Source organism: Drosophila subobscura, chromosome E (assembly GCF_008121235.1).
Source record: "Drosophila subobscura isolate 14011-0131.10 chromosome E, UCBerk_Dsub_1.0, whole genome shotgun sequence".
Taxonomy (NCBI): Eukaryota; Metazoa; Arthropoda; class Insecta; order Diptera; family Drosophilidae; genus Drosophila; species Drosophila subobscura.
In genome coordinates, this window is record NC_048531.1 from 16287387 (window position 1) to 16312187 (window position 24801).

A 24801-nucleotide genomic window follows, 5' to 3' on the forward strand; every position below is an offset into this window, starting at 1 on the left:
TATATAATTGATAATTGAAATTAATCTATAATAATATGCTAAAGATAATGGTAAAGGATAAATCATGATGATGATGTGAATGAGGATGCAATGTGGATCATGTTGAGAAGAAGCTTTGCAATGTTTCAAACTTAAGAAATGAGATATCAAACAAGTTAAGAATTGTATTGTATGTACGAGTATTTAGCAATTGTAATTTTTAATGTAATTCGTATTCAATTGAGCGTTAAATTCGAAGAACAACAGAACAGCATTAGCAAATCGATTGGCGGCTGCTCAACGGATGGAATCTACTGTTAAATCTGCTTATTTAAGTTTTGTTTATTCATATATATTTTTGTTGTTATCCATTGATTTATACATAATTTAGTCATAGTTCACTTATCCTTTCCTTGGCTGCTAACTATTCGATAAGCGAAGAAGCAAATATACAAACTAAGAGCAAATTGAACACGCACACACATCAAGCAACAAGTTTATATCAGCAGATTGAAAGAGGTTATACATAGTATATGCATGTATACATACATACACATACATACACATATAAAAGAATGAAAATCTAATTTATTTAACTTGTAACAAAATCAATCAATGTACTAGTCTATACGTGAAGAAGGAAGAGTGTTTCAGCCCCCGAGTAGTAGAGTTAAACTGTTTGATTATGTCTTCATTTGCAAGCCACTGTACCCTCCTATACTACATACCACCACCATTCGCAATCGATCTCACTATAACGAATTGAGAGAATGTAAATGTTATGCAGTTCTCGGAGAGAAAACCAAAATTAACCAGGAGTATAATGCTACAGGCACAATCAATATGTTGCATGGGATCAAATTAGAAAACTTTGAGAAAAACTAGCGAAAAACAAAATACGAAACTTAGCAGAGTGAGAGAGAGTGAAGTGCTGTGTGCACTTGTGGGAGACATTTGCTAAAACTGCTTCAAAATTTCGTTTCTAGTATGTTCGGGGCTATAGAGGTGAACAAAACAAAGCAATATCGAGGGCCTAGATAATGTGTACTTAGAGTGTGTTTCTGTATTTCTTTCAATTTTGTGTTTGATGTTCATTATCTGTATTACTAACCTATGCCTATGCCTATACCTATACCTATATCTCTATATGTATAACTGAATGAGCTTAAACTATGGTAAACCTTACACCCTGAAACCCTAATCGACTCCAACTACTTATGTTCTTTACATGAAAGTAACCTCATTGTTTGGAACAAAATGCGTAACTAAAACAAATCGTAGACGGATAATCAATAACATATACACATTTAAAAGCGGTATGTGTATAGGTATACATACACACATACATATAGAGTATATAGAAATTAACAAATTAAACTGGCATACCAGCAGACGACAGGTGTTCAAAGCTAAAAGAAACTACATATAATAGAAACGGAAGAAATATCAAATTTGCTACAGATCGTTCAGCAAATAGTAATAAATTATATAATATATATTATATACATATATACATAAATATAAACGAGTATGTTTTTAATCTTAATTGGTGTCTAGTCTATGTTCAAGACTTTAAAAGCAACAAATTCTTGAAAACTTTCAACAAAACAAAAAGCAAAATAAAAATTAGATGAAAAGATTTAGAAAGAAATCAAATAATATATATCGAACGATTAAATTTCTAGAAATTAATTAAGATGCTGAAAGTGCTGGCCATTTTCTTCCACATACCAACTACACAACCACCACACACGCAACTAAACACACACACACACCCACACATTAACACGCAAACACTCACACGAGACACATACATATATACACGCCATATTTGTAAACTAATATCAAGCAAAGCTCAAAGAAAACCGTGGAAATCGCAGATGAGAAATTCTAGAAATGCGCAAACAAACTTTAAATAAAATAATGAAAACCTATTCGTACTTTAACTGTTGTGTTGTAATTATGCATAAAGCGTATTTATATTATGTGTATGTGTAATAGAAATACTAAAAACAAAAACAAATAAGAACCGGCGAGAAGAACTAAATAAATATGTGAAACAAACAAAATATTTACAAGAAATTTCAAAGTGTAGACACTCGTAACAAATTAAAAGAAAAACATTACAATCAAGCGCCAAAGAAGCTGCAAGAAAAAAATCTTCAAACAATTGCCTGCTTTCATTTTTACACATTTTTGCCATTAAAACTTTTGTTTTATTGTTTCTTTTTTTACCCATGGCAAATTATTGAGTTGAATAACAAGAAGCGTCATCTGAACGATTTTATTTATAAGATCTAACGATTGAAAAAATTCAAGAAAATTGTATGTTAAAGTGTCCTCGTGGTCGCAAAGCATGAAAGAAAATCACAAGAAATTGAATAACAAACAAATTAAAATAGATGCATAAAACAAAAGCGAAACAAGAAAGGAAATGGAATGGAGTCCACAAAAAAAGCAAACATGACGAATGAATAAAAGTTTAATAAAAGCGATAAAACAAAAGCACAAGCATATTTTATTTCTGCAGAGTTACAAATTCTTAGGGATTCGACTGAACTTCCCATCAATATTCTCAACAATCTTTTATTGCATCAAAAAGAAGAGTTAGGAAAACCTTTGAATTTATCATTTTTATTCACTTAAAAACGTAGCTCCAAATACACTTATAATTTTACGGTGTTTAATATATGTATTATCTTTAAATGTACGTGTGTATGTGTATCCTTTATAATTATGTTTATAGAAACTCATTTATCGGAGCCACTCTCCACCGACAATGCACGAATGATAAGTGGGGTCGCGATTTGGTTCGCCAATTACAATAGATTCGGATTAGTTGGGTCCAAGTGCAGCACCCAAGCATAGTCCCAAATTTGAATTTGAATTTGAATGGTATATTTAGTGTTAAAATCCATGGCCAAGAGCAGGGATGGTTGGTATCGGTCATGTTTTTGAACTGCTATTGGATTTGTATGCTTTGTCTTGTGATCCTTCCGCCAGGCTGAATGAATATATCTGAATTGAATGATGTTTATTTTGCGGCGAATGTAATTTGTTTGCTTTATCGGTTTTTCGGGGAAAAATTCATTTAAAAAGTTGGGTCTTCTTTTGTGTTTTGTTTTTGTTTAGCAGTGTAAAAACTAAAAATCTAACTGTAAAGATCATCGTCGCCATTGTCGCCTGGCGAATTTACGGGCATATTGGTGCCGGACCCTGAGGTGTTGCCGGTTTGACCGGGGAATCTGCAACAGAAAAGGGAGAAGCATTTTTGAGTTGCTAATTGTCTCAAAAGGCATCAGTGTCAGCTCTCACCTGAAGTTCTGTCCGAATCCACGGGACTGCTGCAAAGTCTGAGCAAACATCTCGTATTTCCTGATGTCGTTGTCCGACACAGAGCGGCGAGCATACTTCATGGCCTCCTCAAAGTGGGCCCTGGTGATCTCCGGCACTGGATCCTCCTCATCCATCTGTGTGACAATAGATCGAAATAGAATAGGGAAATGCAATGCAAATGCTGTTCACTTACATCCATTGCCGCGTTCTGGTTCTCGGCGCGATCCTTCTCGCGACGAAGCTCAGCCTCGATGGACTGTCGAATGGCCAGCTTGCAGGCCCGCTGACAGATCTCGGTCAAATCGGCACCCGAAAAGCCCTGTGTCACCTTGGCAATGTAGGTGAGGTCTACCTCATTGGCCAGCGGCGACTTGCGCAAGTTGGCCTTCAGAATGGCCTCGCGGGACTTGTCGTCGGGCAATGGAATATAGATAAGCTGATCGAGACGTCCGGGACGCAGGATGGCCGGATCAATGATATCGGGACGATTGGTGGCGCCAATGATAAATACGTTCTTCTTGGCACCCATGCCATCCATTTCGGTGAGGATCTGATTGATCACACGATCGGCAGCGCCACCAGCATCGCCCACATTACCGCCACGGGCCTTGGCAATCGAGTCCAGCTCGTCGAAGAAGAGCACACAAGGGGCCGCCGAGCGGGCCTTGTCGAAGATGTCGCGCACATTGGCCTCAGACTCGCCGAACCACATGGTCAGCAGCTCGGGGCCCTTGACGGAGATGAAGTTGGCCTGGCACTCGTTGGCAATGGCCTTGGCCAGCAGAGTCTTACCGCAACCGGGCGGGCCGTAGAAGAGCACGCCGCGGCTTGGCTGCATGCCAAACTTGAGGAACTTGTCGGGATGTTCCACTGGGTACTGGACCAGCTCCTGCAGCTCCTTCTTGACACTCTCGAGGCCACCGATGTCGGTCCAGGTGGTGTTGGGCACCTCCACCACGGTCTCGCGCAGAGCCGACGGACTGGACTTGGTCATGGCGTAGCGGAAGTTCTCCATGGTCACAGCCAGAGAAGCCAGCACTTCGGCATCAATCTTGTCATCCTCCAGATCAATGAGATCCATCTTCTCACGGATTTGCTGAAGAGCAGCCTCCGAACACAGCGAAGCCAGATCGGCACCCACATGACCATGGGTCTCGGCCGCAATCTGCTCCAAGTCCACATCCTCGTGCAGCTTCATGTTCTTGGTGTGGATACGCAACACCTCCAGACGGCCGGTCGCGTCGGGGATACCAATGTCAATCTCACGATCGAAGCGTCCGAACCGACGCAGAGCAGGGTCGATGGAATTGGGCCTGTTGGTGGCGGCCATCACGATCAAGTGAGAACTCTTCTTCATGCCGTCCATCAGGGTGAGCAACTGGGAGACAATGCGACGCTCCACCTCGCCGTGGGTCTTGTCACGCTTCGGGGCAATGGCGTCGATCTCGTCAATGAAGATGATAGCCGGAGAGTTCTTCTCGGCCTCCTCGAATGCCTTGCGCAGGTTCGACTCGGACTCACCGGCCAGCTTGGACATAATCTCCGGTCCGTTGATCAGGAAGAAGAAAGCACCTGTCTCGTTGGCCACGGCGCGGGCAATCAGAGTCTTGCCGGTACCGGGTGGGCCGTACATGAGGATGCCACGCGGCGGCTTCACACCGATAGCCTTGAAGAGCGACGGATGACGCAGGGGCAGCTCCACCATCTCCTTGATCTGGGCCAGCTGCTTGCGGCAGCCGCCAATGTCATCGTATCCCACAGCATTGAGGGACTCCTCCTCCTCTTCACGCTTGATGGGGTCGCCATCGCAGAAGATGACCGTCTCGGGCGCCACAATGCAGTAGGGCTCGGGATCGGTCAGCACCACCTTGAACTCAATGGGACGCATAGCGGCGCGCACAATGAAGTTGTCCCCCATGTGGATGGGACGGTAGGCCTCCAGGAAGTACGGCTTCAGGTAGATCTCGAAGAGATTGCCCGTCACGCCCTCGGTGGTGTCATCAATGGGCAAGATGCGGACACGCTTCCCGTACTTGACATCCGGACACGACTGCACCGAGACCACATCCGACAGATGCACGCACAGATTGTTGCGCACCACGCGGTTCATGCGGATCTTCTCATCGGGACAGGTGTCGTCGGAGAGCACGATGCACACGGTCTCCTTGCGACGCTTACCCTTAAGGATCACGGTGTCGCCGCGGAAAAGCTGCAGCTCGTCCATTTTCGCCTGTCAATGAAGCGGGAAAGGGGAGAGCGCCAGAGCATTGTAGTACAAGGGTCAAGTGATGTTGAGATTTCAGATTTGATGAGTTGATGACGTGGCCCAGGGATGACGATGACTTACCTGCGAAAGCGACACAACGGAGTTGTCGTCATTCTGAGCCTCCTCAACAATCAGGCGATTGGGGCGATCCTTTCGCTTCAAAATCGCCGTTGCGAGATCATCGCTGCGGGGGGAAAAGAGTAAAGGAAGAAACAGATTGAGCACACACAGTTTTCACAGTCGAATTTATCTGCCGCACAATTTTGCATGTGAAGTTCTTTTACTTGACGCCGGCTTGCCACCAGTCCCAGTCTCAGCCCATGGCGACGGTGGTGACGCATCTTTCATTTCTGCATCCTCATCGAGACGACTCCCATTCTGATCCATGCAATTGATTGGATTACGAGCGTCATCGTTTATGTTATAATTTCCCGCGCCTGCTGCTGGTCGATCGCCAAAGGGCGAACGAGGATCATTATTTCCTGCCGACATGACAAAACTTTTCTTTCCTGGACTGATTTCTCACAAGTCGACTCTAACAATAGATTTAGGATTTCAGAGCACACTAGGATCTCATTTTATTTTCTATAACACTTTGGAGCCAAATTTATTTTATTCGAGAACAGTCTACGTCTCCTTTCCCCTCCCCTACACAATGTCAAGCACGCTGACGCGCCGCCATCCGTATGGACGCTGCACCATTTGCAAATTGGGGAATCACAAGGACAACAAAGAAACGAAAGGGCCGCCAGCCATGGCCCCAACAACCACAACAACACCATGCAGACTACAAATGGCGATTTTCTTAGCATTGGCCTAGTTTCGCAACAGAGTGCAAGAGTATATGCCACCATGTATGTATGTTTTCGCCATTAAAAGTGTATTTCTTTGAAAGAAAACCTCACACAGCTATTGGGAGTGCTCTCCAATTGCATTTTGCAACTTTCCTTTGCATATGTACATATGTGGCCCTGCGTACTTTTTTCCGTCAGGCCAATGACTGCGCGAAATTGAAGCGCTGTCATAGCCCAGCGCTCTTTTGTCGGCATTTATTTTGAGGGTCTTGAATTTGCTGTTTTTACACTTACCCCTTGGAGTCTGCCATGTTAAACTGCTTGTAGATTAACCTTGCAACTTAAGTTTACAATTTTCTCTGCTTGAATCTATTTAATTGCGATTCAAATCGACCAAATTTTCTATAAAAAACCACCAATTTTTTCCGTGCAAGTGAAATGTCTGGCGAGCAGTGAGACCGCGGAAATATACCTCAAATATACCGCATGACTCTTACAAATATACCGAAATATACCTTCAAGTATTCGCAATATACCTTAAATATACCGAAGAAAATATCGAGTCTAACCAATTTTCACCTCGTTCAACAAAAATGACTAGGAAATCTCTCTCCTGAATTGCTGTCAAGCTTTACAAGCTTAATAATATTCGTGTGCATATTGAACAACCCATATTATGCCAGGTTGGCAGCCCACGAACTAGTTCCCAAAAAGTGCTGAGTTGCTTAGAGATGAACAAAATGAAATAAACGACACATAATCGATAGGCGTGGGACAGTTTCGATCGGTGACCATTTTCGGTCAATTATATACTCTTGGGAATATTTTAACTACGAAAATTAGTGAACTTAATGGGAAAACATTCCAATAAAGGGAAATCATGAAAATTAGCCGATCTTGTGGAGAATTGAATGATGATTCAAGTAAATAGACAGTCTTAGAGCTGAGAGTCTTAACCAGCTGGTAATATTAAAGAGAATATCAAAGTCGAGGAAAACGATTTAATATCAGGTACACTTACAGTATATTTAAAAAATGGAAGGGTATATTTCCGAGGGTCTGTCGGTATAATTTATCGATAGTTAAGCGGTCACACTAGTTTCAATCGGCAGTAAAATCGCAAAACGCGGCAAAAAACTTAAACGTTATAAAAAAGTCGAGCTTATATATACGGAAATATCTTTATTCCACGTTTTGTGCCATACACTTGTATAAATTCACATACATTGAATACAAAATATCCTTCGCTCCGCTGTGAGAGTGTGTGTGTATAAAAAACATTTTGCAAAAATTTGTTTGGTTAGCGCACAAAGCCAAAGTATGTATATATGTATGTTTGTGTGTGTGTGTTGGTGTAAAAAATGTAATTTATAAACAAACTTTAAATGCATATATTATATATTCAATCATTGGTTCGACGTATTCGATCGTTATTGGTTTTGCAGTAATTGTTTGGAGAAGAATTGTGTAATTTTGGATATCTTTTTGGTTTTGTTTTTGGATACTTAGCCAGCATGCACGGACTGAAATGAAGAGAAAACAAGTGTAAATTCAACGAAAATCAACACAAAACAAATAGGAAACCGAATTTGAAGCCACTTGAAGACATAGTTCTTGTCCCCCAGGCTGCCATCCGTTTGCTACATTTTTCTCTATCAAGTCTTTTGATTGCCATTTTGTATAAGGTTGCCTTCTCCCGGCCGCTCCGCTGATCCGACCTCTGATGCCCTTAGATAAATTCAGAATTGGAACGTACCCGGGATATATCCACTCCGGTCATGTTCTTAACAAGTTCTGGCACTTTGTTGACAATCTGCAAGATCTCGCCGGTCAGCTTGGCGGCACCGACGTCGCCCTGGCCGCTTGAAATCATTGTGATCTTCTTGGCCTGCGAGAGCGGGGCAGCCACCTCGGCGGCCACCTGTTGGGAAGAACCATTGATAAATATTGAGTGGTCCAACGAAATTCCACATCCAAAGTGCACTCCTCACCTTTGGCAGTGTGTCCAAGAGCATCTCCACCATGGCCGCCTCGCGGTACTCGCGGTAAGCCTCGGCCTTCTGTGCCATCTGCTCAGCTTCGGCCTTTGCCTTGGCTGCAATGGCGAATGCCTCTGCCTCGCCGCGGATTTTGATCTACAAAAGGAAGTGGCAGAATAGGATTCGTATATTCGGGTTGACTGCATCGCAGATTGCAGTTAAACATTACCGATTCTGCCTCGGCTTCGGCTTCCATCACGACACGCTGCTTGTTGGCTTCGGCCAACTTCTCCATGCGGAACTTCTCGGCCTCGGCCGGCCGGCGAATGGTGGCCTCCAGCTCCCTCTCGCGACGCAGTATCTCCTGCTCCTGCACAGCAATCTCCTGTGTGCGCTCAATCACCTTGACCTGCATCTGCTCCTCCTTGATGCGCTGCTTGGTCTTGGCTGCCTGCAGCTCGTATGCCATCTCGGCTTCGGCCTTCTTCGTCTGCACCTCCACGTCGTAGGCGGCCTTCTTCAGCTCAAAGTCGCGCTGGGCCTTGGCAATGTCCGTGTCGTTTAGGAAGCGAGATGCCATGCGCTGCTCCTCGGCAATTGCCTCCTTGATTGTGGCCTCGGCCCGGGCCTCTGCCTCTCCAATGCGAGCATCACGCTTAACTTCGGCCGTACGGGCCATGCCCAAGGAGCGCAAATAGCCCTGAAAAGGAACAAGAGCACAAGGGTAAAATCATTTGTCAAACTGCTACAAAAAGACAAGATGGCGTCCGGCGGTAGGGAGCAGTGTAAAAGTCTACACGGCAGGCTATACGCACCTTTGAGTCGCCCTGCAGTGAACGTAAATCCAAATGGACATGCAAGAAATACGGTATATACAAAAGGTTAATCGGGGAAACAAATGAAGTGACGCGAAACAGGCTACTCTCTAATGGGGGGGTTTGTGTGTTAGTTCAACAAAGGATAGTGTGATTTAGCTAGTGGATTGTGTACCTCCTCGTCGCGCAGATCTTTGATGGTGTAGGAGACGACGGTGATGCCCATATTGGCCAAATCGCTGGAGGCCACCTCGAACACCTGCTTGCTGAACTTCTTGCGATCCTTGTAGATCTCCTCCACCGTCATGGAGCCCATGATGGCACGCTGGTGTCCCTCCAGTGTGACCAGGGCAATGTGGTTGATCTCCGACTCCGTCTTGCCCAGAAATTGCTCACACGCAGTCAGCAGCATGTCCTCGTTCTGACCCTGCACCTTCACCTGGGCAATGCCCGTCACCGAAATGGGCACACCCTGGCTAGTGTACACGCAGGGACTCTCCACCTGAAGCGTCATCGTGTTTAGTGAGATTCTGGAAAAGTAGGGGGATGGATGGTGTTCCACATATTCGTTTCTATAATTCAACAAAATTTACTTACCGCTGCACCTGCTGGATGGAGGGCCAGACAAAGGCACGTCCGCCGGGCACCAGTAGCGGCTTCATGTAACAGCATCCTGCAAAAGATTACATAAAATTCGGGTTGTTTACAAACAAAAAGAATTAGATCATCGGCAACACCGCCGTTTTCGAATGCGCGCGCACGGCACCGGGGTTTGCTCTTCTTCTTCTACGCATCACAAGTTGTTGTACATAAAAATCAATAAGCGGTGACGTCATGTGGAGGGCGGGGTGGTGGTGATTTATTTGTGTGTTTTGAAAACTTTAATCAGTCCCAGGGGGGGGCATTCTGATTGTGCACTGATTGGTTTAATTGGAATACATCGAATTGGTTATTTACCCGACACTACCAACGCCTCGTTGGGTCCACAGGTCACAAATCCCCAGGTCATTTTGTGAAGCTCTATAAAACGGATTCGTAGTCGGAGCAATTGTTTTCAGCGGCAGCTTCTATTGCCAGACAATTGTTAAGAATTTTAATATTTTTTTCTCGTAGTCCACAGGTTTTTGCAATGTTTTCGAGTCCTTTTTTAAATATATACGTAAACAGTGTGACCGCGGATTTATCGGTCAAATATACCGAAAGACCCTCGGAAATATACCGAAATATACAATAGACAAGAGGATGAAATGCAAGGTGAAATGGCTAAACAAGGTCGTCGTAAGCTAGCGCGAAAAGTAAATAAATCTTTTAAAAATTCCATTAAGAAACAAATTCTGACTCTGAGTAAGTCAATTTATTACGCTAGTAAACTTGAAATAATCTAGATACAATACAATAGAATTGGGGTCTTAAAATACTTAACGTGTAAATTATTTAAACTGATTGCATTCGGGGACGTACATTTAATACGGTACACATACACATACACACATATAAAGTGAAGTACTGAGGACATCATTATGCATAATTATTATGACTAGTACTAGTACGAGAGAAGAGTCTGGCTTAAGTGCTAATCAAAGTACGTTGAAACAGTCGCATGCATCGTCGCGGAGTATCCCACTCAATGGCCTGACGAGGTGCTGTCCGTGAAGTACGGATGCTGCATGGCAGCCTCGGCACTGATCCGCTGATTGGGGCGGCAGACGAGCAACTTCTGCAGCAGATCGCGACCCTTTGAATTGAGTCTCGGCACCAGCTGGCTCCACGAAGTTATGGCTGGGAAGGCTACAAGCGGCACAAGTGTCAGTTAGTGCTGCAACAAGAGGTGGAAGCCACGCGGAATACTCACATGGAAGCGCAACGTAGTCGGACAGATGGGACACACCGGGCCAAGAGTCTTCGTTGGGTGTGCCGAGCACACGGAATATCTTCATTAGCTGATCGAGCACATCGGAGCCGGGGAACAGCGGACGCCCGGCATCGGCCAGCTCCGCCAGAATGCAGCCAGCCGACCACATGTCAATGCTCGTCGTGTATAGCTTGGCCCCGAACAGAACGTCTGGTGGACGGTACCACAGAGTGACCACCTCGGCCGAGTAGCACTTCACCGGAATGCCAAAGGCGCGGGCCAGGCCAAAATCGGCCAGCTTCAGCTCGCCATTCTTGTTGATCAGCAGGTTCTGCGGCTTCAGATCACGGTGCAGTACGTTGTGGCTAACAGGACAAGGATTTATTATTACTGGCGACATGACTGGCCCACACACCCACCTGTGACAAAATGCCAGGCCACGCAGCAGCTGGAGCATAAAGCTGCGACACACAGCCATATCGATTTCTCCGTTCAGGCTATCAAAGTACTTCTTCAGGTCCTGGTCGCAGTGCTCGAATACCAGGGTTAGCTTCTTATCCGAGTGAAGGACATCTATCAGTCTGACGATGTTCTTGTGCTTCAGTTCCTGTGGTTGCAAATCATTTCAGTTTCCTGTCCCGCAAGGCCACAGAACAGAACATACCTTCAGCAAGCAGATCTCCCTCAGGGCAGAACTAGGCACACCCTCATCGTCCTCGTCCAAACGGACTCGTTTCAGGGCCACTATCTCCATTGTGTCGCGGTTGCGCCCCTTGAAGACGGTGCCGTAGGTGCCCTCACCGATCTTCTCCATTTTGTCATATTTCTGCATCTTGTGCTATTTATTGTTATTTTTTGCAGCCGTTCAACTGGGAAACCAACAGTGTGACCGCGGAATTAGCGATATACCGCAAAACCCTCAAAAATATACCAAATCATAGCTTCTCATTTAAGAATATCTTTTGAATAGTGGAACACCCAACAGTCATTATTTTTTGCGCCTTACAGCACCTTTTCGCCTTTCCACTGTTAACATTGTTCAAATTGAAATAAGTTTTAACTGTGTCGCAACCTGGTCATGTTCAAACGTATTTATTAATGTTAATCCCTGTCCAAGCCTGTTCATGTTCCTTCAATTTGCAAATGAGTTTGCTAAAAATAATTTACTTTTTTCGTTTACTTCCAGTGCAAAATGGAATACCTGCCAGACTGTGATCTCATTTCGATCTTTAGTCTCCTGGACTTGCAGTCCCAGTTGAACGTCGCCAGAGTGCATTCTCGTTTCTACGCTCTAATGCCTTTGGTTTGGGGATCTAAAGTGCGCCTGTCACTGTTTGAATTGAATATATCCAGCGCTGATCTCCGTCGCTGCCTGTGCATAATCCGCAGGACATTGCAAGTTTTACGGTTCAATATGATCAGCCGGGAAAACTTTGACATACTCACCAGCTACGTGTATCCGAATGCGCACGACTTTCGCTTCTCAATCAGTTCATTCGGCCTGCAAGATGCGGACATTCTGATGATAATTAAAGCTTTTCCACAGTTGAGGACATTCAGTCCCGTTGGACAATTGACTGGAAAATATTTCGCTGACATTCCGCACCTGGAGAACCTCAATGCAACCCATTGTTCAAACTTCCAGGGCAGCAGCTTAGTACATATAATGCACACAAGTTATCTGAAAACTCTCCATCTTAATGTACCTTTCTGGGACAATGATATCCTAGTAGTGAAATTACCCACAGCTGGCATGCGGCATCTAGAGGTACTGCTGTGCAACGAGACTGAGTTTTCCACATTGTTTATGGACAATTTGAAGCATCTGAAACGTCTAAAGCAGCTCACAATCCTCGGAATGGAAGATCCCAAAACGCAGTTGGAACTCGCCGAGAAGTTGAGGGCGGAAGGACGCCACAGTCTAAAACGACTGGAAGTACAATACGCTTGTGATGTATATTTTCATGGTGAACGCCTTCAGTTGGATGTTGAAACATTCGTAATGAAATACGTTAATAATTTGTCTGCTAAAATGGGTAGAATTTTGCATCCCTTTCGGCACATCAAGCGCTTGCTGTTTTATTCTTGCCTCATAGAAGATGCGGACAGCTTTGGACGCTTTCTTCAACTCTGCCAGCACGTTGAGATCATTGAGTTCGAGGACTGCAGGTTTGGGTTCCAGTGCTACACATTCTCAGCACAGCGAATCGCCAAGCATCGTTCAACGATCCTACAGCTGTACCTACAAGGATCTAGATTTGTGAGAAACAACGAGGACGTTGCCCCGATGGCGTGGAGCGTCGAGGGCGAGGACAGGCTCTTCAAGTTGCACCAAACTAAATCGAAAATCAACCACATTGCTCATAACAAAATGCTCTTTACCTATTACGCCTCCCAGTACTATTATTGTTTTGATTTTAATGACATTCCATAGATGCTTACTTATGTGGCGCACTGTGAAAAGTGGGCTTGTTCAACTCGCTCGCACGGCGATTTGCCTTATTATACCCGGTACTCGAAGAGTAAATAGGGTATATTGTATTTGTGGGGAACGCACAGAAGGAAACGTTTCCGACCCCATAAATCCGCCCCCGCAAAAGGGCGAAAACCTCCCAAATCTACAGTTTTGAAGATAAAAGATAAAACGCCATTCTGTAGGGAAGGACCATACATACATAACTATCAGATCACCGAATTGGGATCCGATTGAATCATTATTATAGCCAGAATGAATAAATTATTTCAATATTTTTGATACAAAATTTTTCAAACCTGAAGAATTCAACATTCTGTTCTGATTTTTAAAAATTTTGAAGCCTACTTCAAGGTTTAATTTTGTTGTCTGAAAAATATTGAACCGTGAAGTATGCCTTTTCGGCATCATGGAGCTGGAGGATGTGGATCGTACGCGTCACTAGCAGATGGCCGATGGGGCCATCACGAAGTCAGTCCCAGATTCAAGTTCACGAAGCCCAAATCATCCAATTAAGATCGATCCGCTAACCGCCCTTTCATAGCGGCGAGCTGTTGTCAGACATCAATTGAATACTCGATATGCCTGTTGACTATCGATAGTTCCATTGTGCATTTTTCAACACTAGTTACCACAGCAACACAAATTTTTGCTAATTTAACAATTTAATTTAAAAACAATTGAATTAGTATAATTCAAGTTTTAAAAACATATATAAACCGATAAACAGCCATGGAGGAAGCCGCAGCATGCCAATTGCAGTACGAGAACAAGGAGGTAGGTACCAAACAGACTGCATGTACGATTTCCAGCGCTCCATGTGCTCCATTGTTTATGGGATTATTTGGTGAATTGAATATGTCTGCTTGTTGTATGTTTTTAGAACTATGTATATTCTCTTGCTGCAAGCCGTCGTACGACTGGCTATCTACTAGATGGTGGGCGTGTCATAGGCACTGTGCGGTAGCCACCCTGGAAAGATATCACAGATGGCAAGGATGCCATAAATACACTGACTTTGATTACAGAAATTGTGAGTATATCAGCGGTACGCATCGATTAAAATTGATGGGCAATCTTGTGTATGTTTACTTACTCCACAGTTTTCCAATGAAAAGGCTTCCAGCAAGGGAATTCTCTGCGAGAATTCGGTGGAAATGCTTCTGGGCTACGATTGGACTCATTCAAGCAGCAGAAGCTGAACCTCAGGTCCATGGCCAGGGTTAACGCAAGCGGATTCTCGAAAATATACACGGCGACTCGGCAATATCAAAGATTCTGAGGATGCGTCAACTGTAGGAGCTCGATGAGCTTGCCTTGACCTATGTGCATGTGCCTGTCATAGATCTGGCCCAGATGGTAACTCAGAGCAATAGCAAGGAACCATATTTACAATAATTGTCGCACTATAGTGTAGATATTGTAAAGCGATGCGCAGAGAGGGTAAGGTGTATATTGATTTTGCCAGCAATTATCTTTTTACATGTTCCTGTTTGGTGTTTTTCAGAAAAACTAGACCCTTTTCGGCGTCATGGAGCTGGAGGATGTGGATCGTATGCGTCACTAGCAGATGGCCGATGGGGCCATCACGAAGTCAGTCCCAGATTCAAGTTCACGAAGCCCAAATCATCCAATTAAGATCGATCCGCTAACCGCCCTTTCATAGCGGCGAGCTGTTGTCAGACATCAATTGAATACTCGATATGCCTGTTGACTATCGATAGTTCCATTGTGCATTTTTCAACACTAGTTACCACAGCAACACAAATTTTTGCTAATTTAACAATTTAATTTAAAAACAATTGAATTAGTATAATTCAAGTTTTAAAAACATATATAAACCGATAAACAGCCATGGAGGAAGCCGCAGCATGCCAATTGCAGTACGAGAACAAGGAGGTAGGTACCAAACAGACTGCATGTACGATTTCCAGCGCTCCATGTGCTCCATTGTTTATGGGATTATTTGGTGAATTGAATATGTCTGCTTGTTGTATGTTTTTAGAACTATGTATATTCTCTTGCTGCAAGCCGTCGTACGACTGGCTATCTACTAGATGGTGGGCACGCAAATGCCCGCGTATTGACACAAGCGTGTCATAGGCACTGTGCGGTAGCCACCCTGGAAAGATATCACAGATGGCAAGGATGCCATAAATACACTGACTTTGATTACAGAAATTGTGAGTATATCAGCGGTACGCATCGATTATAATTGATGGGCAATCTTGTGTATGTTTACTTACTCCACAGTTTTCCAATGAAAAGGCTTCCAGCAAGGGAATTCTCTGCGAGAATTCGGTGGAAATGCTGCTGGGCTACGATTGGACTCTGTCATGCAGCAGAAGCTGAAACTCAGGCCCATGGCCAGGGTTAACGTAAGCGGATTCGCGAAAAAATACACGACGACTCGGCAATATCAAAGATTCTGAGGATGGGGATAAGGATGCGTCAACTGTAGAAGCTCGATGCGCTGGCCTTGACCTATGTGACTGTGCCTGCCATAGATCTGGCCCAGATGGTAACTGAGAGCAACGAATCATATTTACAATAATTGTCGCACTGTAGTGTAGATATTGTAAAGCGATGCGCAGAGAAGGTAAGGTGTATATTGATTTTGCCAGCAATTATCTTTTTACATGTTCCTGTTTGGTGTTTTTCAGAAAATCTAATCCCTTTTCGGCATCATGGAGCTGGAGAATGAGGATCGTACGCGTCTCTGGCAGGTCTCTGAAACACAGATGGCCTATGGGGCCCGCTTCGCCAACTATGTGGTCCATCTGGAAAGTGAATGCCCTTCAATGCAACCTTCTTCCATCCGAAGATCGAGAAAGGCAAGCAAGATCCACTCCTCTTTGGGATGCAATCAGGACTACGAGTTCTCCATCGAAGTGGCCGATTCCCAATCTGAGAGAGAGAACACATCGGACTAGGTTAAGCAGGCTAGGTTTATCATAATAAAACTATAAACAAATTTTGTAAACATGGAATGACCAAAGTTTTGTAAAACAATAAAAAGCCTATTGCAAAATAGCGTTAAACATCCATATTCTGCTGTCCTTGAGGTCCTAAATGGGTTCAAACGATTCAGGAGGCACTTCCGCTCACAAAGAGGCGTGGCATGTCCTGATCCGACAGGAAACAGCCGAGTTATATCGTTATGGGGATTACATTTAAAAACATCCTTAAAATGCCATTATCCTTAAAGTCCTTACATCCAAAAGGATTGAAAACGATAAAGGACATTCGCCTGATTACGAGGAGGTGTGGCATGTCCTGATCGACCCCCAAATTAAAGAGAAAATCACAAGAAACGTTCTGTGGAACTACGATTTGGTGCATACCTTTAATGACTTGAGATTTAAAAAAAACGGCCGAGTTTCATAGCAGCCAGCTCTTGACACGGTAAAAAACATAAGAACCAGCTACCTTCTGCTGATTTATGTTCGCCTAGTACTCGGTTCGAAAATTGCCATTTGAGCGAAGCAATTTGAAAAGTTGTTTGTTGTACAACAAACATTTTCTTGTTGTACAACAATAACAAAAACATCTTTTGTAGTACAACAACAACAACAACATAAATTGACAACAACAACAGGACATTTTTGTTTTATTGTTTTCTCCTTTATTTGGGGGCCGATCAGGACATGCCACACCTCCTCGTGATCAGGCGAATGTCCTTTATCGTTCTCAATCCTTTCGGATGTAAGGACTTTAAGGATAATGGCATTTTAAGGATGTTTTTAAATGTAATCCCTATAACGGCATAGCTTGGCTGTGTCCTGTCGGATGAGGACATGCCACACCTCCTCGTGATCGGGACAATGTCCCGGTCTGATTACAATCACTTCGGATGCAAGGGTATTAAGGATAATGGATGTTTAAGGATGTTTTAAACTATAATCTTTGCACCGCTATAACTCGGCCGTGTCCTATCGGAACAGGACATGCCACGCCTCTTTCTCAGCGGAAGTGTCTCCTGTATCATTTGAACCCATCAAGGACCTCAAGGACTGCAGGATATGGCTGCTAAACGCAATTTTGTAATAGGGATCCGTTCAGCTTGAAAGTATGCAACATTTTTGCGAATCAAGCCAGCCCCCAAAAGATACTACAAATATTGGAAAACAATATCGTAGCATCCTGAAAGCATGCTACACTTTTAATTGTTACACAAAACTTGCGCCATTCCATGTTTACAAAATTTGTTGATATTTGTGTTATGCTAAACTTAACGTGATTAACCTTGACTTAACCTAGTCCGACATGGTCTCAACTCAGATTGGAAATCGGTCACTTCGATGGAGAACTTGTAATCCTGTTCGCAGGAGTCGCTCGTCTGCGGGAAGAAGGTGGCATTGTCGGGCATTCAGTCTTCAGCTACACCCCCAAGATGGCCCATTGTTGGTGAATCGGGCCCTATTGGCCATCTGTGTTTCAGAGACCTGCCAGAGACGCGTACGATCCTCATTCTCCAGCTCCATGATGCCGAAAAGGGATTAGATTTTCTGAAAAACACCAAACAGGAACATGTAAAAAGATAATTGCTGGCAAAATCAATATACACCTTACCTTCTCTGCGCATCGCTTTACAATATCTACACTACAGTGCGACAATTATTGTAAATATGATTCGTTGCTCTCAGTTACCATCTGGGCCAGATCTATGGCAGGCACAGTCACATAGGTCAAGGCCAGCGCATCGAGCTTCTACAGTTGACGCATCCTTATCCCCATCCTCAGAATCTTTGATATTGCCGAGTCGTCGTGTATTTTTTCGCGAATCCGCTTACGTTAACCCTGGCCATGGGCCTGAGTTTCAGCTTCTGCTGCATGACAGAGTCCAATCGTAGCCCAGCAGCATTTCCACCGAATTCTCGCAGAGAATTCCCTTGCTGGAAGCCTTTTCATTGGAAAACTGTGGAGTAAGTAAACATACACAAGATTGCCCATCAATTATAATCGATGCGTACCGCTGATATACTCACAATTTCTGTAATCAAAGTCAGTGTATTTATGGCATCCTTGCCATCTGTGATATCTTTCCAGGGTGGCTAACGCACAGTGACCATGACACGCTTGTGTCATTCCGCGTGGTCACTCATTTGCGTGCCCACCGCCTAGTAGATAGCCAGTCGTACGACGGCTTGCAACACGAGAATATACCTAGTTCTAAAAAGCATACAACAAACAGACATATTCATTTCACCAAATAATCACATAAACATTGGAGCACACAGCATGGAGCGCTGGAAATCGTACACGCAGTCTGTTTGGTACCTACCTCCTTGTTCTCGTACTGCAATTGGCATGCTGCGGCTTCCGCCATGGCTGTTTATCGGTTTACCTACGTTTTTAGTACTTGAATTATACTAATTCAATTGTTTTTAAATTAAATTGTTAAATTAGCAAAAAATTGTGTTGCTGTGGTAACTAGTGTTGAAAAATGCACAATGGAACTATCGATAGTCAACAGGCATATCGAGAATTCAATTGATGTCTGACAACAGCTCGCCGCTATGAAAGGGCGGTTAGCGGATCGATCTTAATTGGATGATTTGGGCTTCGTGAACTTGAATCTGGGACTGACTTCGTGATGGCCCCATCGGCCATCTGGTAGTGACGCGTACGATCCACATCCTCCAGCTCCATGATGCCGAAAAGGGTCTAGTTTTTCTGAAAAACACCAAACACGAACATGTAAAAAGATAATTGCTGGCAAAATCAATATACACCTTACCCTCTCTGCGCATCGCTTTACAATATCTACACTATAGTGCGACAATTATTGTAAATATGGTTCCTTGCTATTGCTCTGAGTTACCATCTGGGCCAGATCTATGACAGGCACATGCACATAGGTCAAGGCAAGCTCATCGAGCTCCTACAGTTGACGCATCCTCAGAATCTTTGATATTGCCGAGTCGCCGTGTATATTTTCGCGAATCCGCTTACGTTGACCCTGGCCATGGACCTGAGGTTCAGCTTCTGCTGCTTGACAGAGTCCAATCGTAGCCCAGAAGCATTTCCACCGAATTCTCGCAGAGAATTCCCTTGCTGGAAGCCTTTTCATTGGAAAACTGTGGAGTAAGTACACATACACAAGATTGCCCATCAATTATAATCGATGCGTACCGCTGATATACTCACAATTTCTGTAATCAAAGTCATTGTATTTATGGCATCCTTGCCATCTGTGATATCTTTCCAGGGTGGCTACCGCACAGTGCCTATGACACGCCCACCATCTAGTAGATAGCCAGTCGTACGACGGCTTGCAGCAAGAGAATATACATAGTTCTAAAAACATACAACAAACAGACATATTCAATTCACCAAATAATCCCATAAACAATGGAGCACATGGAGCGCTGGAAATCGTACATGCAGTCTGTTTGGTACCTACCTCCTTTGTCTGAAAAATATTGATCCTTGAAGTAGGCAACAGAATTTTTGGATTTTTCGGAAATTTTTTAAAATTTTATAGCCTACTTCAAGGTTCAATTTTTCTGTCTGAAATTGAACCTTGAAGTATGCAACAGAATTTTCTGATTTTTTCAGAAAATGCGTTTAGCCATTGAAAATTAAGAAGTAGGCTTCAACATTTTCAATGGCTAACCCACCCCGTCCCGCAGCTTCTGTTGTTTTTTTGTCTGAAAAATATTGATCCTTGAAGTAGGCATTCACATTCTCTCATCCACACTCTGCTTCTGCAGTATGCGGCCTCTGCCTCTGCCGCGAGTCTGCAGTGAGTGGGTCTAGGGAAGGGGGGCGACCTAAAGGAACGACAGATGAAGGAAAAATGCAAAATTTGACAAAACACCGCTAAGGTGCAGATGTAGTACTGAGTGCTGGGTATAAAAGTTGTGACGCGGAAGAAGCGTCTCACACGTCCCTTCTCGTTTTTATTGCTTTAGTTTTCACAATTAGGCCAATCACCGATAGCGTCGTCGTCAGCGTATAGCAGGGCTCGGCACGGCCCTATCCCTGGGGTGCGGAAAAATGCGCTGCTGCTGCGCTGCCCTCACGTACACGCGTATGACAGTGATTCGTACCAATACCAATAAAGTGAAATGTTCCGTTTTGAGTGCGTTTTCACACACAAACGCAAAAACGGCTCGTTAATTGTATGGGTGCCGAGCCCTGGCGTATAGTAACCTTATCGGACGCCGTTAGAAGTCGCCTACAAGTGGTTTACTTTGCCATTTTAGCGGCTACGTGCCTTAAACTGAGCGGAATTTGTTTCGAATAAAGAATCTATTGAGAGTTTTCTGTTGTAATCAATGGGAACATACACTCACATGTTGAGCGATTCAGCAAGCCACTGACATAAGGTTCTTGCATGCAAGATTAATTTATTTTTGCTTATACATTTAACAGGAACTTGAAACGGAAATCAACACGGCCCGCTCAGGGCACGACTAGATTCTGCCGTGAAATGCTTGTGGGTGGGGCAGTGTCTGGCGAGGGTGTTGCATCGACAGCGTTGGTCGGGGATCTTGCATCATGCTTTGGACTCCGTCTCTGTTTCAGCAGTTGTGTTTCGAGTCGGGCTATCGGTGCTTCCACGAACAGATACATCAGTGTGGAGACGCACAGCGTGATGCCAAAGTCCGACCAGAAGCGTAGGATCTGCAGGGCAGCGAGAGAGAGAGAGAGAATCCATTAAGAAGTGATTGCAAAAAAGCGAATATTATGCAGCGACTTACTGCATCGTAGTTGGAGAAATGCAGACTTGTCTTGCTGCGTGCCACGTTGGCCGTCTCCACCATCAGGTGCCAGATGTACAGGCAGTAGGAGAGCTTGGAGAGCGGCTGCCAGAAGGACCAGCTGAGCAGGCTGTTAACCACGGGCGCCAGTCCGTTCTGGCACGCCCATATCAGCCAGCACAGACTCAGCGGCCAGGCGATACGACCGCAGGACAGATAGAAGGCGCCAGCCAGTGGCGAGATGCCCTTCGCTCCGGTCTGCGTGTACGGATAGACTGCAAAGATGACCGTAGCAAACAGACTAAGAGCAACTATCCACAGCAGCAGTGCCAGCCACTTGGACAGGCGTCGCCGGCGACCGCCCTCGATGTGCAGATAGTAGCCAAAGAGCAGTCCGATCAGCCAGGGCATGGCTCGGGCGTGTGTGGTGTAGTAAATGAGCCGCATCTGTGGGCTGTCCTCCCCCAGGTTGCTGTTGAAAGAAAAGAAAGAAATACAACTTAGACCTCAGCTGGGTATGCGGACACTCACCCGTTGCGGCTGAATACCTGCAGCTCGTTCAACATGATAATGCTGAAGAGGCAGGCGAAGAGCAGCAGGATGAGCAGAACTATGGCGCCGGCAGCCCTTCGGCCCCACTTGTAGAGTGCGATCAGGAGGAGGGGCGAGATGACATACAGCTGCATGTCGACTGCCAAGTACCAGGAGTGGCCCAGGCACTGCAATGAGGCGAGATTGTCAGAGGAGAAACGTGGGTGAGTAACTGAGAGTGGTGGTAGCTACCATCCGTCCGGGGGCCGCATAGTTTTGCACATAGAGCAAGGCGGCCCACCAGGTGTCACTGCATAGTTGCGAGGAGGCGGTGAACTGTTGCCAGAGTGGACCGCTGCCCAGGCGTGGAAAGAGCGTCATGAAGAGGAGAACGGCCAGCGCGAGGACTGGGGTCAGACGCACCACACGATGCAGGTACATAAGCGGCACGTGAAGGCGTCCCGAGGATCTGCAAGGGCAAACCAGAATATAAATTAGAGCTCTACATGGGCAGCAGCAGCACGAGGAATGGCACACAACACACACCTCTCCAGCTCTCGCAAAGCGCTCATAACCAGCAGCAGGCCGCTGAGCAGGAAGAACGTGTCCACCGAGATGGTACCGCTCTGCAGCACCATGGAGAAGGGTGTCTGGGCCCAGGCTACGATTTCGTAGGCATTCACACTGGGCGCCAGCAGCAGGAACATGTAGCCATGGCCGAAGATAATCCAGATTATTGTCAGGCACCGAATGCCGTGCAGGCATGGTATCACATGCGGCGACACCCTCTCCGAGATCCTCCACAGCTGTGGCAAGTTCTGCCGCAGCGAAAACGAGCTCAGCAGTTTGTTCGAAGCTGTTGAAATCATTTAAAATGCATTTTAAATGTGTGCCAAGCCTGTAAGAACAATATTGACTCACCTTTAGCACGGTCTAGCAGCGTGGCTAGGAGCACCAGAATGGCCAAGAGAATCAGCAGGACACTGCAAACATGCAAATAAAAACCAAATGTAAATGTCGGTCATTAAAATTGGGTCAAACTTCAAAGGCAGACTTAAATATTATGAATGCTTTTTTAGCTAAGGGTTTTCAAACCTGTTTCACAAGCTACGCAGCTACACACATCGTTCGGTGTATTGTTATTGTTATTCACTTTGAGCAGTTTGTATACTTCACACTCAACCTGTTAGTCGAATGATTGTTGTGCAATATCTTTGCAAACAAACACTTAATTAAGTTCGGCGGCAAGTCAACGACCTCTCTCCCGAGCTCACCTTCAAGTAGCCCAATAATTGGTGGGCTCTGACTCATCCAATATCTGACTCTCAGCTACTTTCCCTTTTATCCATGACGCAATGCTTTCGATTGCCGATCTGTACTTACACTGCGAACCAGTCCAATCCGGTCATGGGCTCGCGCTGGGCCACAGCACAACTATTCTCCTGCACGACAGTGACGCCCGTGTCGCTCTCTTGGCCGAACATGTTCTGGAGGTAGTCGTTGATCCAGCGATTGAGCTGGGCGGCACTGCAGGTGGACGGGATGCACGTGCCAATGCTCAATGTGAGGGCACTCGACCCCACTGACTCCAGCAGCAAACTCTCGAACTGTATGTGCGTCAGGCAGTACTTGCCTCTGCCTCCAACGGGGTCCTTGCTCAGGCATGAGTCATAGTTGCCCATGTCCGTGAAGTGGCCATAGAGCAGGCCCTGCGGAAACTTACCCCAAGCATCAAGGACTGCCGAGAAGGACACAAGAAAGGTTGCTCAGTATCGAAGTGCAATTAATCTTTCAGCGCCAAATCTTACCCCGCAGTGCAGGCAGGGCTCTGGCCTCTGCCGCCAATAGCAGGAGGCGCACTTCCTGCACGCAGGCTGCCTCGGAGGCGCTCGTTTGGTTGTCACTGATCGCCTGATGGAGCACTTGATAGCCAAAATTGCTCTGCTGCATCCAGGCCAGCAGATTGCCCGAACTGTAGGCGCCTGCAGAGCCAACGGCCAGTGCTGCGAGCAGCAGCCACTGCCCGAGCGTGGAGGAGAGCGACGATCGTAGTTGGGTAGATGCCATGGCCGTGTGCTCAGGCCGTGACAGTGCCGTTCGTATTTATACAGGTGACTACTATTGCTCGTGCTATTGCTGTTTCTCTTGCTGTTGTTGCTGTTGCTCTGACTCTGCGCTGATATGGCTCCATCTAATCGAAGTGGCTAGCACTTGGGCTAGGGCTGGGCCCCCTTCGGTGTTGCAATGCACTTTGTATTGATAACCGCACGCCGCATTCTCTGGCAACGGTTTATCTTGGACCACTCAAGGCAAGGCATCATCATCACGCTGAGCTGAGCACTCTGTCAGGCCATCTCGATATTATTTGGGTTAGTACGTAGCACGAGTAGTACATGTGCTATCAGATAGTGGCTATGACGAGGGGCTTACCTCACGTAATCGTTAATGAATTGGGTCGTTGACCGATACAAATGCCAAATTAAATCCAATGCCACACACACAGCTGATGAATGAAGTGCGCCGATGACAAGCGGATACTTAACTAATTTTTATACACTGCACAGTCCCGGAATCTTTACACAAATTATTACCCAATTAAGCACCCACCAATTATCTTTTTTTTCAGTGTATAGAACACTAGCTTGAACTGGAAATATACAGCGTGGGGAAGTACAACGCAAATAATTCGATATCATCATTAGTCTGTTGGAATCTGCCGGCAATCGTCACTGTTTGAGGCGGTGGGGGGGAAGTTCTCATCGTAAACATACTCGTATTGCGCATCCGATTTTGAACACAACAAGAATCTCTTCCCAACTGTCTAAAAATATAAATTGAAGCGGAAAAAAAGCTGCTGCTACGTAGTATCAATTATCATTTGAATGAAATTTAAGTTTTATTTAATTTGCAGCCAATGTTAGTTAATAGTAATTTCGTTAGTATAACTTATGCCTGTTTTTGATGATGAGTGAGTGGCTCTAAGTCTCAATTGTCTCTCATGCCAAGCAATAGTTCTCTCCTAAATGCGCGCCAATGTTTGAAATTAAAGTTAATCATTGAAATCAAC

At 45.1% G+C, this 24801-nt stretch overlaps 5 protein-coding genes and 2 long non-coding RNA genes across 8 annotated transcripts; 2 read left to right on the forward strand and 5 right to left on the reverse strand.

The window, feature by feature from the left end:
• Positions 1–2687: 2687 nt before the first annotated feature.
• LOC117891276 (transitional endoplasmic reticulum ATPase TER94) lies at positions 2688–6831 on the reverse strand. Its single transcript, XM_034796653.1, has 5 exons — positions 6670–6831; positions 5663–5765; positions 3509–5545; positions 3295–3449; positions 2688–3224 (listed from the first exon to the last, which is right to left on the reverse strand). The coding sequence occupies exons 1-5, from the start codon at positions 6684–6686 to the stop codon at positions 3131–3133; spliced, it is 2406 nt and encodes an 801-aa protein (XP_034652544.1). The 5' UTR covers positions 6687–6831; the 3' UTR covers positions 2688–3130.
• Positions 6832–7468: 637 nt separating this feature from the next.
• Positions 7469–13601, forward strand: LOC117891281. Its single transcript, XM_034796669.1, has 2 exons — positions 7469–7693; positions 12208–13601. The coding sequence occupies exon 2, from the start codon at positions 12214–12216 to the stop codon at positions 13453–13455; it is 1242 nt and encodes a 413-aa protein (XP_034652560.1). The 5' UTR covers positions 7469–7693; positions 12208–12213; the 3' UTR covers positions 13456–13601.
• LOC117891280 (flotillin-1) lies at positions 7538–10314 on the reverse strand. Of its 2 annotated transcripts, XM_034796667.1 has the most exons (8): positions 10127–10314; positions 9767–9842; positions 9345–9699; positions 9170–9181; positions 8584–9054; positions 8367–8510; positions 8132–8296; positions 7538–7898 (listed from the first exon to the last, which is right to left on the reverse strand). In XM_034796667.1, the coding sequence occupies exons 1-8, from the start codon at positions 10176–10178 to the stop codon at positions 7881–7883; spliced, it is 1293 nt and encodes a 430-aa protein (XP_034652558.1). In that variant the 5' UTR covers positions 10179–10314; the 3' UTR covers positions 7538–7880. The 2 variants fall into 2 exon arrangements, with proteins under 2 accessions (XP_034652558.1, XP_034652559.1); XM_034796668.1 differs by lacking the exon at positions 9170–9181 and having other exon boundaries at positions 10127–10313.
• Positions 10509–11910, reverse strand: LOC117891283 (cyclin-dependent kinase 5 homolog). Its single transcript, XM_034796674.1, has 4 exons — positions 11686–11910; positions 11441–11628; positions 11022–11386; positions 10509–10957 (listed from the first exon to the last, which is right to left on the reverse strand). The coding sequence occupies exons 1-4, from the start codon at positions 11851–11853 to the stop codon at positions 10794–10796; spliced, it is 885 nt and encodes a 294-aa protein (XP_034652565.1). The 5' UTR covers positions 11854–11910; the 3' UTR covers positions 10509–10793.
• Positions 13602–13932: 331 nt separating the features above from the next.
• Positions 13933–16543, forward strand: LOC117891284. The gene is made up of 7 exons (XR_004648618.1): positions 13933–14271; positions 14378–14527; positions 14598–14937; positions 15002–15393; positions 15500–15677; positions 15748–16093; positions 16158–16543. It is a non-coding gene; the product is annotated as an uncharacterized LOC117891284 (long non-coding RNA).
• A 1110-nt stretch (positions 16544–17653) lies between these two features.
• On the reverse strand, positions 17654–18883 carry LOC117890631. Its single transcript, XR_004648587.1, has 4 exons — positions 18779–18883; positions 18483–18666; positions 18067–18412; positions 17654–18002 (listed from the first exon to the last, which is right to left on the reverse strand). It is a non-coding gene; the product is annotated as an uncharacterized LOC117890631 (long non-coding RNA).
• A 1921-nt stretch (positions 18884–20804) lies between these two features.
• Positions 20805–24079, reverse strand: LOC117891452 (nose resistant to fluoxetine protein 6). Its single transcript, XM_034796933.1, has 8 exons — positions 23543–24079; positions 23118–23472; positions 22656–22717; positions 22281–22590; positions 21987–22203; positions 21735–21922; positions 21204–21675; positions 20805–21126 (listed from the first exon to the last, which is right to left on the reverse strand). Exons 1-8 carry the CDS (start codon positions 23799–23801, stop codon positions 20905–20907), a joined length of 2085 nt encoding a protein of 694 aa, XP_034652824.1. The 5' UTR covers positions 23802–24079; the 3' UTR covers positions 20805–20904.
• Positions 24080–24801: the final 722 nt, after the last annotated feature.